Source organism: Mytilus californianus, unplaced genomic scaffold (genome assembly GCF_021869535.1).
Source record: "Mytilus californianus isolate M0D057914Y unplaced genomic scaffold, xbMytCali1.0.p SCAF_11, whole genome shotgun sequence".
NCBI classification, from domain to species: domain Eukaryota; kingdom Metazoa; phylum Mollusca; class Bivalvia; order Mytilida; family Mytilidae; genus Mytilus; species Mytilus californianus.
The window spans coordinates 22,410,989-22,426,051 of NW_026262593.1; the positions used below are offsets into that span (position 1 = coordinate 22,410,989).

Here is a 15,063-nt window from a genome sequence, read left to right on the forward strand (position 1 = left end):
AAAATAGTTGTGCTTGAATTAAACAACAAGCTTTTTACAGTTTAATGTCACGTCTGCAACATAATTAGGTTTTTGTCAAGAAAGACAGTGTAGTTTTTAAAGATGATCTTAGCCTTTGAAATGAAACAATGATTAAATTTGACTTACGTTTGAACCACCAGGAACAAAATCAGTCTGATCAGCACAACTTGTATTAACTATATACTGGTAGAAAAATACCCCACTCTCTCTGTCGAAGAACTGGTCCCAGTAGGCACTTAGGTCCATTCCTTGTTGGTAGTCTATTTCTGGGTTTCCTTGTAGTCCATCATGAACAGCACCGGAATGTGGTGGACTAACATCTATGGTTATCTAACAAAAAATGTTGGTTTTTAAAATGTACGTAGTTATATTATATATCAGGCTAATATGTATCATAATTAGGCTTTTTCTAAACAAAATCCAAGGAGGTGGCTTAAATATTAATAAGAAGCCATCTGATAACACAGGTTTATCAAATATACACATCGGCAGATACAGAAACTAGTTTGCATAGAGGGAAAAGAGTTGTAATACAAAATGGTTAAGGATAATAAGGCGGGTTCGGAATCATTAAACTTAATTATCAGCCAAACAGGACTTAGAAATATCGACATCTTAAAACATAATATTATGAATTAATCCAAGGTCAACTTTCGGGGTCTAACAAAACTATTAATTGTATGCGTCCGAAACGCTTTTCTGGATTGATCATCATCAGGGACGCCTTATCATTTTGCCAAATGCTTAGTTTCCTCATACAATAATTCATTATTTATCAAATATTTTGCAAAGGAGAAATGATACTTCTTAATAACAAAGTTTAATATCTTTAATATACTTGAGTGACTAAATTTTACTACAAAACAAGAGTACGTAGACTTTCTAGTGAATGAACATCCTTTATCTTATCAAAATCTTCAGAAATGTACTACTATTGAATTATTGTCTTCCCGTGCTCTAATTTGAAGATATTTTTCTGTATGCACTGACCTTAACTAAGAGACATCGCAAATGCGATGGAAAATCGCGGTAAAAGAAAGTTAACTGTTATGGGAAAGTTTGGTAAAAAAATGGGGAATACGCAAAAAAGAAAAATGATAACATCACTCTATCATTTAATGTATTTTGCACGTGCTCAATGGTTCCGTGTCGATTGTTTATCAATGCCACTATCCTGTAAACTTCGACAAAAAATTCGAAAGTTTATTAACTTGCGATCAACAATCACTTAATGAAATATCATTTGCAATAAAAATTATTAGTTTCATGGTAAATGTTAACAAATAAAACGTCCATAGAAAACTAACTTGAATATATATGCATACATTGCTTCAACAATTTCCTCAACATCGTAATCACAAAAAACTCATTTCATATGTAATTTAGTTGTTTGTATTATAAGATACTACGGAGAAACCAACCTTTCTGGTCAGAACCGTGGTAAGATTAGCAAAACTTGTAACAGATATCTCTATAAAATAATCGTGTTCATGTGTTCCGCTATTTTTGTTTTCTATCAGTCCTCCATGTTCTTTAATTTCAGGTTTAATTTGGAAATGACGATGGAAACATCCATGAAATGGTGTACAGTAGCAGTTAGCTCCTCTAGCATTTTGACTGTATATATCTTCACAATGTGTCAGATTCTGAAATAATTTTTAAAAAATGCAACTGTAATTATATGTACATATTCTGATGTTCTTTAAATGCTTTTTTGAGTACACACCCGTGGCAGAACACAAATACATTGAATGTCAGCTGATCGGCAACGTCATGATTTGTTTGGGCTGTTTCAATCATAGGTACTCCCACGTCATATGTTTTTATGGATGAGTTACAGGAGGTCAATTGGTGTAAATTAATTATACGAAGAAATATATTGACCTAACATATTTATTTGTAGTTTGCATGCACAAACACTTATTGGAAGTGGTACACAACCAACTTTCTTTATAAGACAGTGCCATTTTAATCATTTAACTTAATCCTAATCCTGAAAAAGCAAATATTTACCTTCACCTCGAGCGCTTCGATCCAAAGGAATTGCAGTCTTTGTCCTATTAGAATAGAAATAACTCACAGGGTCTTGAATTAATATTGATTGTACCAAAGGTTTGCCCTTTAATGCTGGTATTTTACACCTCGCTATCCCTCGTGGTAAAATATTTAGCATTAAATGCTATTAACCGATTTCAAATCAATATAAATTCAAGCCTCAATGAACTATCTTAATTTCAAAAATGTTTATAACTCACTTTAGCATGTCCCTGGGCTATGACATCTTCATGCCCATGGAGAACATCAGTCATGCTGTCATATAATCTCCAAAACACGGAGTCTAATCCACTGTGAATATCATATGCTACCCATTCTATCCTGTGGTGAAATAAAATATATAAGATAATGCGGGCATATCTGGAAATGTACTTTAATTTTAGGAGCCGCCATATATAGGAAAGGAAACTATAATCATATAACATACTTGTATATAAAGAACGGAAGCGCAAAAAGTAAAAAAAAATATTCCAAAAATCAAGAAACTAAGGTGAACATCTAAGTCGCCTGGTAAAGTTTTGTTTAAGAATAGCAAATCTACATGGCGCCTTGAGTGAATCGTGGTATTTTCTTTTCACAAATTTCTTTTCGTCTATTTCAACAATCACATTTGTAAACCATTACAGTAATCAAAAGACAGTTCGTTTTCAAATGACAACTTTTCTTTGGAAGTGAAGTAATAAAAATTGCAGTCAAAATGTGTCAATCAGGGAAATAACTATTTTCTTAAAAAACAATATATATTTATAAAATATTGTGGATTTATAAAATAGACCAATAGTTTGTAAAGCATGATCTTTCAATATGTAAGTCAGTGGCTTAGCATACAGTTCCACAAGAATAAAATCAGTGGTCAATCTATTCTTTCTTTGACATAAGGGGTAAATGACAAAAAATGTAACAAGACTGCTTTATCGTAAATGACCGAGGAAACCCCTCCAGAAAGTAAGAAATATAAATGACGGTAGATTATTTGCCAAGAAAGTATGATGACAAATACATTCTACCAAATATGAAAGCTTTTGGGAAAACGGCCTGTGAGTTAAAAGTATGAGTGGGTTTAGTAGAGATATAAAGATAATGCCACCGAGGCTCAAACGGCAGGGATCAATACAATTCACTCTGAATTTGATTCAAATTCTGTATTGAAATGTATTTGCAGAATATTGCAGTTTAATAATTTGAATGTCCTTCATTGTTTCATAACCGATAAGGAAATACATAAAAGCATACCATTACTTTAAATAACCATCGTTAAGTGTTGCCGAATTCAATAGTTACCATGGAAACAAATATTATCCACAGCAACATCCATTCAAAAGCTGTATAAATTGAAATTTATGTAAAAAAAATACATATACAGAGGGTGTTTATTTTCGAATTGGAATATGACTGCATGCTTTGCTACACTCACAGTCTTGTTTTTTTTTTTCAGAGGGTTCAACAAATGTAATATATAATGTAACATTGGTGTTGGAGGGTTGGGAAAAAAGAGGGGGTAGGTTTATTTTTTAAATGTTTCATACATGAAGATCCTTGAAAAGATAATTGCCTTTGGTCGGATTTTGTTCAGAGTTCATCATCTGATATTCAATTTATGAAAGTTAACAGATGACGAACTTCATGGGATTGCAATAGTCCGACCTGGCTTATGGTAAGGCAAGATAAATATTGTCCCTTACCGATTGTAAGAAAATTCTTAATTTCTTAGGTCACACACAAGTCTGAGATGTTATCCCACCAGCAAAAATCACAAACTTGACCTGTAACATAATAATGAGCTTACAAACCAAAAATAGAATCATTTTGTCAAAGCATTTCTAAACTGAAACTGAAGTGTGACGGACGGACGGATAGACGGACAGATCAATTGAACACATATTAAGTCGACGGGGACTTAAAAAAATGAAAAGTCAATTGGAGATCGTTGATGTCAGAAGTCCAGTATAATGAAATCCTCTTAATATATAGCTATAAACATATCATTAATAACTCCTGTGTTGTACTACTTTTCCGCAATTGGAATTCTGGATCTCCAAGATAGACGAATAGGTACATCTGCTTAGTTGGAATTGTGCTAATCCCGGTAAAATAAGTATGCTATTATCGGTAAAATTATATCAGAACAAAATTATTGTACAAAATAATTGTATTAATTATGAATCATTCCTTACTATGCACCGTACTACATATATCTCATAATTTCATGATTCCGGTAACATTAGATCTTTTTTTGCAGGAGCCAGTGAGGGGGGGATGGGGTTTAGTTGAAGCACAAATTTAATTCTTCTGAAATCCACCTCCTCTCCTTTTAGATAGTAAACATGTAAAAATGTATCATTTTTTTTAGGTTGAATCTTCAAAAAAATCGTTTTGCTACTCTAAACGGTTTTTTAACCTTTTGATGAATTACGACCCTATTTCCTGTATCCGTCTCTGTAACCTTTATAAAAGACTCTGCATTAATCCCGAGATTTGGAATGAAACCACTAAGCTGAGAATATGTGCATAGATACAAGATTAACAGTTAATTCGAAGACAAAATACACATATGGTCTTATTTCATGAACTGCAACACTAGAAACAGTACAGTACATACCAATCTTATTTTTCTTTGTAATTGTCGATGCTTTCTAGTCCCATCAATTTGTTATCGTTCATGAATACAACACTTTAGTGTCCCATGTGAAATAAAAGAACAAATTTCCCATTGCACATATTTTATCTATCCAAGGTACAAGGGCAATAACTAAAATAAACACTTTTTATGCCCGCGCCGCAATTGGATGGGGGTAGGGGTGGGGGGATGGGGGTGTAGTCTGTAAAGCAAAATATAGTCCTATGAAATATTGTCCACGAAGACAATATTTCATGACTATGTATCATGAAATATTGTCCTTATCCATGAAAAAATGTCCAGAGAAGGACAAATTTTCATTGTGAAATTTTGTCAGTATATAGACAATATTTCACAGATGAATACTATCATGAAATGTTGTCCTGTTAAAGGGAGGTAATATTTTGTTGTAATGAGACAATATTTCATAGACAGATTGTCTCATGAAGGGGAGGTTATCAACATATATCATGTTGGATAATGATATCATTAAAAGTGTTTTATTTGATTGATAATAACAAATAAACACAAATTGATAAATAGATACAGGTATAAACAGAAAACTAATTTTGCTCATGGATGGCAAGGAATACAAAACACTTTTCGAATATCTCAGTCATAAAGTTGTACCGGAAGGGCATTTCTGAAAATCAGAAAATAGTTATCAGAAGAAAGGCTAATCCATTTTGTTTACAAAATAATGAAATTTATTCCAAATTTTTTGACAAGAAAACAAATGATGTTACCAAAAAAAACTTGTAATTCATGAAGATCAACTTGAAAAAGTTGCTTTACTTGATTTACAAAATAATTTCAGTTATAAAAATTTTAAAATGTGCATGCTGCATGCTTGTGTACTGTTTTTAATTCTGTAATAATTTGATTGAGAATTGTGTTCATGGACAGTATTTCATAGTGAACATATTGTCCTCCATGGAATATTGTCCGTCGGACAAAATTTCATATAAAATATTGTCCGTGGACACTATTTCATAGTGAAATATGTATGATAACTATAATTCAGAAAAGTTGAAAATATGCATATTTTTCAAAAAATTTACTAATTTGGTTGACATGCAATCTTAACTAAAATGAAGCTTAAACCAAGTTGTATCAATGTTATATATGAACATTTATGAAAAAAGTTTGATTCTATTCATAATCAGGCTTTGAATTGTAGTGATTTATCTGATTTTTGAAAGAAATTACCACGCTTAACTACCAAAAAATAAAGCGTCCGTTACCATGGCAACCACTCAAATTTATTTTTTGAGCAGTATTCAGCTACTGCTTCTCCTAGGCCATTTATAGATAAAATCTGAAACCCTCATATATCACATGTATATGGCACTCTGCCTAGTTCTTATAAAGAGCTGTACTTTAAAAATGGTAAGCCTTTAAAACGGTCTCTAGAACCGAGTACAGGGACTCATAATCTTCAAAATTTATTTCGTGCTACCTTTGTTTTTGCAGACAATATACTAGTTTGTGATTGATATATATTACAGTGACGAAAAAACATAGGAGCAAGAAAACTCAGGAAAAGCAGTAAAAAATCGGAAAAATTCAATATACTAAAGTAAACCCAACTACTGTTCTAAAAGATCCCCCCTCTCTCAAAAAATAAAAAAATAAATACAGTAACATTTAAAATGGATGGAATATGTAATGAAAATTAAAAAAAAAAAAAAAAACACTAGCCTGTAACTGTTTGAAAATTGAGTTGTTGTAAGAACCATTCAAAACAGACCTACATTTATCTTTTATTTCGTATTTGAATGATCCAAAATCAATCAAAGTCTTATGCATGTACAAATATATGTACACGTGCATGCATAAGGTCGATTTCTAATCCGAAGCAGCTCAGTCTTCAAAAATTTCATGCGTTCGAAGCGCTTTTCTGATTTTCCTTCATTTTGGAATATTTGAAAGCCAATAATGTAGAAGAACCGAAACATTTAAAGATCTATATGACCAAAAGAACCTAAGAGATAGCCAAATACATCTAGAGTCAACTTTGTCTGATGGAGTTGAAACATTGATTTTATTTATAAACGGACAAATGTTTGAATGATTGATTTGTGGGTGCCTAACGTCCAAAGGAAATAATACATGCATGTTCAAGACGAGAACAAATTCACATTAGGTCCCGATATGTAGGTCCTGTAAGAGGGACGTTTTGGAGGAAGATTGGGATTTTTAGAACGTCACTGAAAATGAAGGTACATTTGATATGGACAGAAATTTTGCCTTGCAACAGGCCAAGATCCCTTAACTTGTAGTGAGCGTGACACTCTCTCTACACGCCCCATTCTGACTGCGAACGCACAACCCAATAGAGGACGCCATTTTGCAAGGGTTTTACAGCCGGTCTGAAGAAGCCCAAGTGACAATTGTTTCTATTCCCCAGTCCTCATTGGTGGTAAACAATTTAAGAAAGGTTTGATAAAATAATAATCAGTACCGAAGTTCTGACTACTGATATCATGATAAACTCGTGTGACTTATCCAATGTATTTTATAAACAACGAAATAAATAATATGTAAGCTTTAAAACGATCATTTTCAAATAATAAAAACAATTGAAATGTGTATATGATATGCGTACACCTCAAAGATATACATTTTTAATTTCTATTCCTTTAATTTCTTATGGAAATAAAGCTATGATGGTGCTTTACTTTTGTGTGACCAAGCATAGCATACGCTTGATCAGACCTCTGTTCACAGTAGGAGCATTTACATATTGTCTGATATCCATTTCAAGAACGATATAAAAACAGAGTTTCAATGTCCCCCGCGTTCGACATTTTTATCTATCCAAGGTACAAGGGCAATAACCTGTGGACAAGTCTGCTATGTACTAGTCCTAAAGACAGGTCTGCTTATGACAGATTACCGCGTTAAAGACTTTTCATATTAAACCTGAGCTTTTATTATGTAAACAATAATCGTATTGTTCTTTTTTACCAGTATAGCAAAATACTATACTCGTTAATGACTCTGTAAACATATTATTCACATTAAGAATTTCTTTTTTCATTTCATATTATTATATACATAAAATAATGGCTATGAAATAACGGACTTTAGCTTGTTGATCGACAGATATACATGTATCATAAAAAAAAGGAAAGTTGGGGTTTTTTTTTATTAGAAAGCGGATAGAAAGGTTATCCAACGCATCGGAAAAATATTTTTATATGATGGGATATAATCATCGTCTTTGCGTTGCTTCGTTTCCCATTTCTATTACAGTCTCTTCTTAAATATAACTTTATGATTTACATTGATTATTCATCGTAATTCATCTTGTTTGCCATGGAATTACGATTCTCTTTTTGACAAAATGTTCGGAGAAAAATTGTATAGTGTCCGGATATATACATGTAAGGTATTGTATGATTATGAACCATCTCGTCAATTTCGCATATGTATCTTTAACGATTATAAACTATATCTGGGACGTCCGAAATAATAAACTCGTTCTGAGCATGAATGAAATATTTGCCCCTGGACGTTTAGCTATCTGTACGAACTGTGACGCCTGTAAATGACACGGAACCAGGAGTAGATATTATACTTTATCCTGGCGTCATTGCAGTGTTTAAGGAATGCATGTCCAGGCGTCAACCAGGCGTAAACCAGGCGGAAACCAGGCGTAAAATTAGGCGTAATATTTAAATGAGTACGCCTGGTTGACAGAAAACCAGGCGTAATATGCAAATGCGTACGCCTGGTCAATAAATACACCAGGCGTAATGTCCTTACATAATATTACACTTAATTTAAATCAGTGTATTACCCTAGCTGTGTATTTTGTGTACTTGATACAAACTTGTACTGTTGCATAAAGTTCTCATTGTTTGACATAAAACTTGAAATATTAACCATTGAAGAAGCTATATAAATAAATACATATTAGACAGATACTGGCTCAAATAAGTTTTATGTTTAAATAGGAATTATGACAATTAATTTTTCTTGAAATAAAACTAGCATTTTGACTAGTAAGTTGTTTTGAAAATTAATGTCATTTAAACTAACATAATCAATGATAATACTGTAATTTAACTTGTGAAAGATTTAAATGTTATTATCAAAGGATGAGGGTTTGAAGAATTTGAAATTAATGGTAAAAAATAAAAAAATAATACTTAGTTACTCACATAATTATTATTTACCATGGCCATGTATACTACTTTCCTTTCATTCCACAATTTTCATTCATCAATTTGATTCCATAATTCCAATTTCAAATACTTTCAAAAAGCACAAAAAAAGCTATAATTTCCCCTGAATATATCAAGCTACCATATGTCCAACTCTTGCAAGCTAATACCAGAGAGCCAAATTTTGAAAAAAAATCCCATGATCCTTTAAACAAAGCATTATGGGTATTATGATGTACGCCCTTCCAACAGGCTTACGCCCGTAGGAAAATTTACACCTGGCTTATTTCAATTTACGCCAGGTTTACCACTTTTTTCTACGCCTGTAAATGCTACAAATTTACGTTTCCTGCTCCATTACGCCTGGATCCGGACACGTAACTACCACTTACGCCTGGATCCGGACACGTAACTACCACTTACGCCTGGTTTACGACAGATTTGCAGGCGTAATACGCCTTATAATTTCGTACGGGTACCAACAAAATCAATCCGACATAATATACTAACAGTCAGTCAGTATACTATTCCCAGATGATACTTCTCTCACTTTTCATTATAAAGTACAAGTATAATCAGTCATGTCAATGTTGGATGATGCGGTCAAATCGTTTTGTTATACACACAATCCTGAACTACTGACTTTAGTATTATTGCAGCATAAAATACATTTCGACATCTTCGTATAAAATTGGGAAAATTCATTCCTTGGCCATAACGTATAGTGCTAATCAAAGAGATATCAACAAAATTCCAATTAGAGTAAAAATTGCAACTGGAACCTATATTCTACACCCGTACTGAAACTCATTATACGTAAATGTAGTGATCTTCCTGCTTTGCAATATACTAATACACAGCTAGACATTTTGCAACTAATTATTAACCCATTCCACTATGCTATGCAGTGATGATTTAGAAATTGTTATCAGCTGTAAAATAGAACCTATGTGTAGACAACTAATCTATAACTTACACAATAAGAGATATAAAATGCTTACAAAAATGGACTTGATAAGCAGTAGGAGGAAAATGAAAGTCAAATAGAAGGTCGCATAGAGTGTTTGCAGATCGCCTAGACTAAGTCTTACATAGAATATTTAAATTTCTACTTAAATAGTATACAGACAATTTTTATCTTTTACATAAACAATGATAAATAAGTATCTTATTGAAACTGTGTACATAATGGTTAAAGTGTGAATATATTGGTGGAAGAATATTCATATCCTATTGCGGTGGTGGAACTATTTTATTGTTTTACTCCAAATACGGAGGTGTGCCTATATTGGCAGAAATTCATTGGATACAGATACAGATACAGTCCCAACCATCCTATTGTGGAGTGGAACCTTGTACTAAAATGTCTTCCATCTTCATACACTTACACTAAAGTTATTGTCTGCGAACCAATTTATTTTCCACGAACCAGTAAAACTGACCTGTTTTGGGCCAAAATTACAAAACTGCAAAGACAATAGCCCCAAAAACAACCCTAACCTTCCTTTAGTTGTATAGAGCCTTGTGCTAACATTTCATAGAGATTATTGTCTGCGAACCAAAATGTCTTCAGACGCAGACGCAGACAACACCATAACATTATATTACTATTTGCGGCCGTATAAATTTTAAAATTAATAAGTCTCTTGATGAGTATATTTCAGAAAAATGAGAGAAAAAAAGTGAAAGCTACTTATAATGATTTAGCTCTATGTACTGTCTTTTGATCATGACAGAGTAATGAGACAGTAAAACTTTGAACTGTATAAAAATGACCCCGGTGATTTCTGCCTCCATTTTTCTAGATATTAAAATTTAAAAACATAAAAGACAGTGTTATAGCAGTTTGCAATAAAATAAAGAGCGTGAGAGAGATGGTCTATGGATGTTTGGTGGAATTGAAAGAGACAGCAAGAAAAGTTCTTTTGCCACGGTAAAAAAATCAAGAAAAGAAACATTACGGAAATGAATTTAAGACAATATAAAAGTTGGAACAATCATATGCAGTGTCTATGGAAAACAAACTTTGATTTCGATAGCAATTATCAGTGAATTAGGAGATAACTGTATTGTGTTTTAAGCATCAACGGCATCAATTGGTGATGTGATGGTCGCAAATTAAGTTTACTGGCGACGAGTTAGCGGAGCCAGTAAACGGGTATTTGCGACCATCAAATCACCAATTTATGCCGTCGGAGCTTAAAATACAATATTGTTATCTCCATTCTAATGAGACCGACAGAAAACAACGTCAAAACATCCATTTAAAATCTGTCATACGTCGTCTGCGCTTGCGCGTACTTTTCATAGCATCAATTGTGAATTGATGCCATGAAAATTTACGACGTTATCCAATCAAAATGAACGTTACAAACGGTGTTGCATTATAATCTCGTCTATCTACTATTAACATGATTAAGGGCATACGATACAATTTCGATCCCATGATGTTTTTTTTACGAAAATTTGCATGCAAGCTTTTTTTCACCTAAGCAATTGAAATTTGTTATACAAAATATACCTTCATGTGTTACGTTAAGAGATAAAAGAGTCGAAATTTTAGACATTTACTAAAAATTTCGATTATTTTACATTTCTATCCTAGGATAGAGTCAGTGGCGTAGCTTGCATTCTGTTATTACCGAGGCAGGGGTTTGGGGGGGGGGGGGGGGGGCTGTGCCCCAAGAAGCTATCGAGGTTTTAACCATTTGAACAAGAAAAATCTATTAGAAATAATAGTTGTTGTTTAATTTCATTTCATCATAATAATGTAAATATGCCTTACACTAAGTAGTTTCAGTTGATTACTGGTACCTGCATCATTTTCAATGTACAGATGAATACATAAATCTTCTCAAAAGCATTTACCAGTTTTTCAAATCGAATCCTTTCAGTGAACTTCCCAGATTTAAAATTCTTTGCGAATACAGGAGATGGATATGTCAAGTTCAAAATTGTCCTGAGTCTATAGAAAGTTGTGTATGATTTAAACCGATACTATCTAATCTACGGTCAACTCAAAGTTATAAAAAAAATACACTTGAAGATATCACATAAGTCAACCACTGACAAGTCAGTTTCCTGACTTGCTAGCAGTAACTGAAAGCCAGCTCAAAAGCCTAAGCTGCCGAAATATTTCCAAGCCGTCGTACTCTTATATAGGTGGCTGTACCTCACTGTGACAAAAGATTTAACGTCATATCAGAAGGGAAACATGACCTTGTTCGATGGCCAGATGAAACCTGTACAGAATTTTCAATACAGAAAAACAAAGCATGATTAAGGTTTATTTGAAATAATTTTTGTGATGATCATTTACTCGCTTGATTGTTGGTTTCGAATCAACGAATTATAGATATTCATCACAAAACGACAGAATTTCTTGATAAACTAGGAGATAAACACATGCTACATGTACAGTGCACCACGGCACTTGTATTGGTTGTGTGTCGTCCTGGTGTTTCTTGGAAGGTCTTCAAATTCTGAAATGTTTTTGAACTTTTTCCATTCACGATGAAAATGACAACCGGCGAAGTACTAACATTTACGTTATTCTGATGTCTTCATGATAAATAAAAACAGTATTTGGTTGAAATTTGTATATATAAACTGACATTATGTATGAACTAACAGACATATAATAAATATTTCTCTGGAATTAGTGACTCCTTTAAATATTTGAAATTCCCTGCTAGTGAAAACTATAAATTCAAAATAGCGAGAATAAAACTTGAGAACCGCAACATATGTGCATGATGATTGATGTATATTTTATTTTGATTGGTACCAAAGTCAATGAAACTCTGTGTGTTTGAACTTCTACACCAAGGGAAAATATTAACACACAACGATGTTTCAATTTTAGACATTACGGTTATAAATGAGGGTTTAAATGGGATCTTCAAATATTTATTTTTAATTCTTTTCGCCCATAATTTGATTTTCCTTTCTTTTATATTTTGGCATCATTTTAAATCTCTATTCTTTTAAGTTTAAGTTAATTTCAGGGCATTTTTCTGTTTTCTATAAACCTCATCCAGACCCTCATATACTAGAAATTATTATCACACACAATTAAATAATTTACCTGATTCAAGGGTCAAGTGATTCGATCGGGGAAGACTCGTAGGTTGGATCATCATCTATTCTACTGATTTTGCTTGCAATGGGGTAGGACTAAATAAATATGTTGTCGATTTTATTTTACTCCGACAAATTTAGATTACAGAAAACTACCGCAAAGGGGATTTCCAACTAGGGGAGGGAAATTTTTCCATAAGTCTTGAATTTGCAAAGGGTATGAATCAATATTGGCAACAAAACGAAACAAGTTGGTATATAAGCGTTTAGTATCTAGTCTGTTGCATTAAGTGGAAATCGTTTAAAAGATTATTAAGGAAAAGTTTTGCCTCGGTTGCCTCAACGTAAGCTACGCCTACTTAGATACACCTAACTTTTTATTTCAACAGATAAACACAAGTGGATTTATGTAGAAACATTACATAAATATGCTCTTACTATGTACAACAGTTCTTTGGAAATAATTAATTTGCAACAAAGTTTCAGGGTTTTAGAAAAAAAAAATGGCATTTTTTGCGGTATATTTATCAAATTTAAAAAAAAAAATTCAATGTTGACTTTTTCATTGAAATTGGTACAAATAATCTTCATACGTAATCAAACCTAACACCATTTTAAAAAAGAGGGGTTCATGTACTCGTTTTCAAGTTAAATCAGTTTAAATCACAAAAACAGTCGAAATATGCATCTTTTCTCGATATGTCACAGTTTGACGTCGCGAAAATAACATTTTACGTTAGCAACGTCATTACCTCCCCTGTAACTGTATCGTATGCCCTTAAAAAAACATGATTACTACAGAAATGAGGAACAATCTAAATTCTAGTCTTGAAGATTTTCAAGATTAAATGGGTAAGTACAATTCAATTTATATCTATCTGTTTGAACATTCTCCGTTTGAAGTGATGAAAATAATGGCTATTGTTTTCATTTCTGCATAGCAACATAATTTGGGGTTATTGGTCCTGCACTTAATTATTGCATTTTTCCACTTGTGAGGTGTGCCACAGAAGATTTTACCAAAATGTAAATGAATAATAAAAGAAACGATCAGAGGTTGGTTAGAGAGAAGGTTATGTTATTGTCTTGATCCAGCAAGATCCTGTTGTTGCTGTTTTGGAGGCTTAACTTAAAACATAAGTTGAGGTGTAGTTACCTCAAGGAGATAACTACCCAACAACACATCAAAAAATACATTTAGAGATTAATATACAGTCTACAATAATAAACATGTGTCTATACCATATAATTAAATTTACCATACTGCAATAATTGAACATATCCTACCAAAGTTATACCATAGACATAGAATTCCATTAAGGTCAAGAAACGTCATATTTCTAAAAACAAACTAGACACGGATCCTGACTTGGGACAAACATACTAACAGTGTTTGGTTTTTTAACCATGCCCTTTTTTACACTAAAATATTGGCAAATGTATTCCTGAACAAACTTCATGCAGCAACGTAAAGAGGTGCAGGAAGATGAAAACAACACGTTAAATTATATCATGCGTCCGAAGTGCTTTTCTGGATTTACATTCATCAGGAACGCTCAAAGCCACATATTTGAAAGCCGACGATGTATAAGAACAGAAACAGAGCTATACGACAAAAAATACCCCAAAAAAAGCAAAATCCATCTAAGGTCAACTTTGCCTGAGGGAGTTGAAACCTTAGTTTCTTTATAATTTCAAATTTATAAACGAATAATTTTAGAAAGGTTTGTTAAAAATCATATCAGTACCGAAGTACTGACACCTGAGCTGATGTGCTCAGGAACTGATAGTCCACCAGCAGAGGTATCGACCCTGTGCTGTAAAAACGAAAACAACACGTTAAATAATTTCATGCGTCCGAAGCGCTTTTCTGAATTTACCTTCGTCAGGAACGCTCAAAGCCGAATATTTGGAAGCCTAGGATGTATAAGAACAGAAACAGTTGAAGAGCTATAATAAGACAAAAAAAAACCCTAAAAAATAGCCAAATCCACTAAGTTCAACTTTGCCTGAAGGAGTTGAAACCTTAGTTTCTTTATAATTTCAAAATTTATAAACGGACAATTTTAGAAAGGTTTGTTATAAATCATATCAATACCGAAGTAGTGACAACTGAGC

At 32.9% G+C, this 15,063-nt stretch overlaps 1 protein-coding gene across 1 annotated transcript in view; it reads right to left on the reverse strand.

Annotated features, from left to right (window-relative positions):
* Positions 1–15,063, reverse strand: part of LOC127719738 (uncharacterized) — a 306,242-nt gene that overhangs the window by 164,005 nt on the left and 127,174 nt on the right. Inside the window, exons 13-15 of the mRNA XM_052225973.1 lie at positions 2,277–2,397; positions 1,443–1,667; positions 148–351 (exon numbers count right to left, since the gene is read on the reverse strand). Coding sequence (XP_052081933.1) covers positions 148–351; positions 1,443–1,667; positions 2,277–2,397 — 550 coding nt within the window. The remainder of the gene's footprint in view (positions 1–147; positions 352–1,442; positions 1,668–2,276; positions 2,398–15,063) is intronic.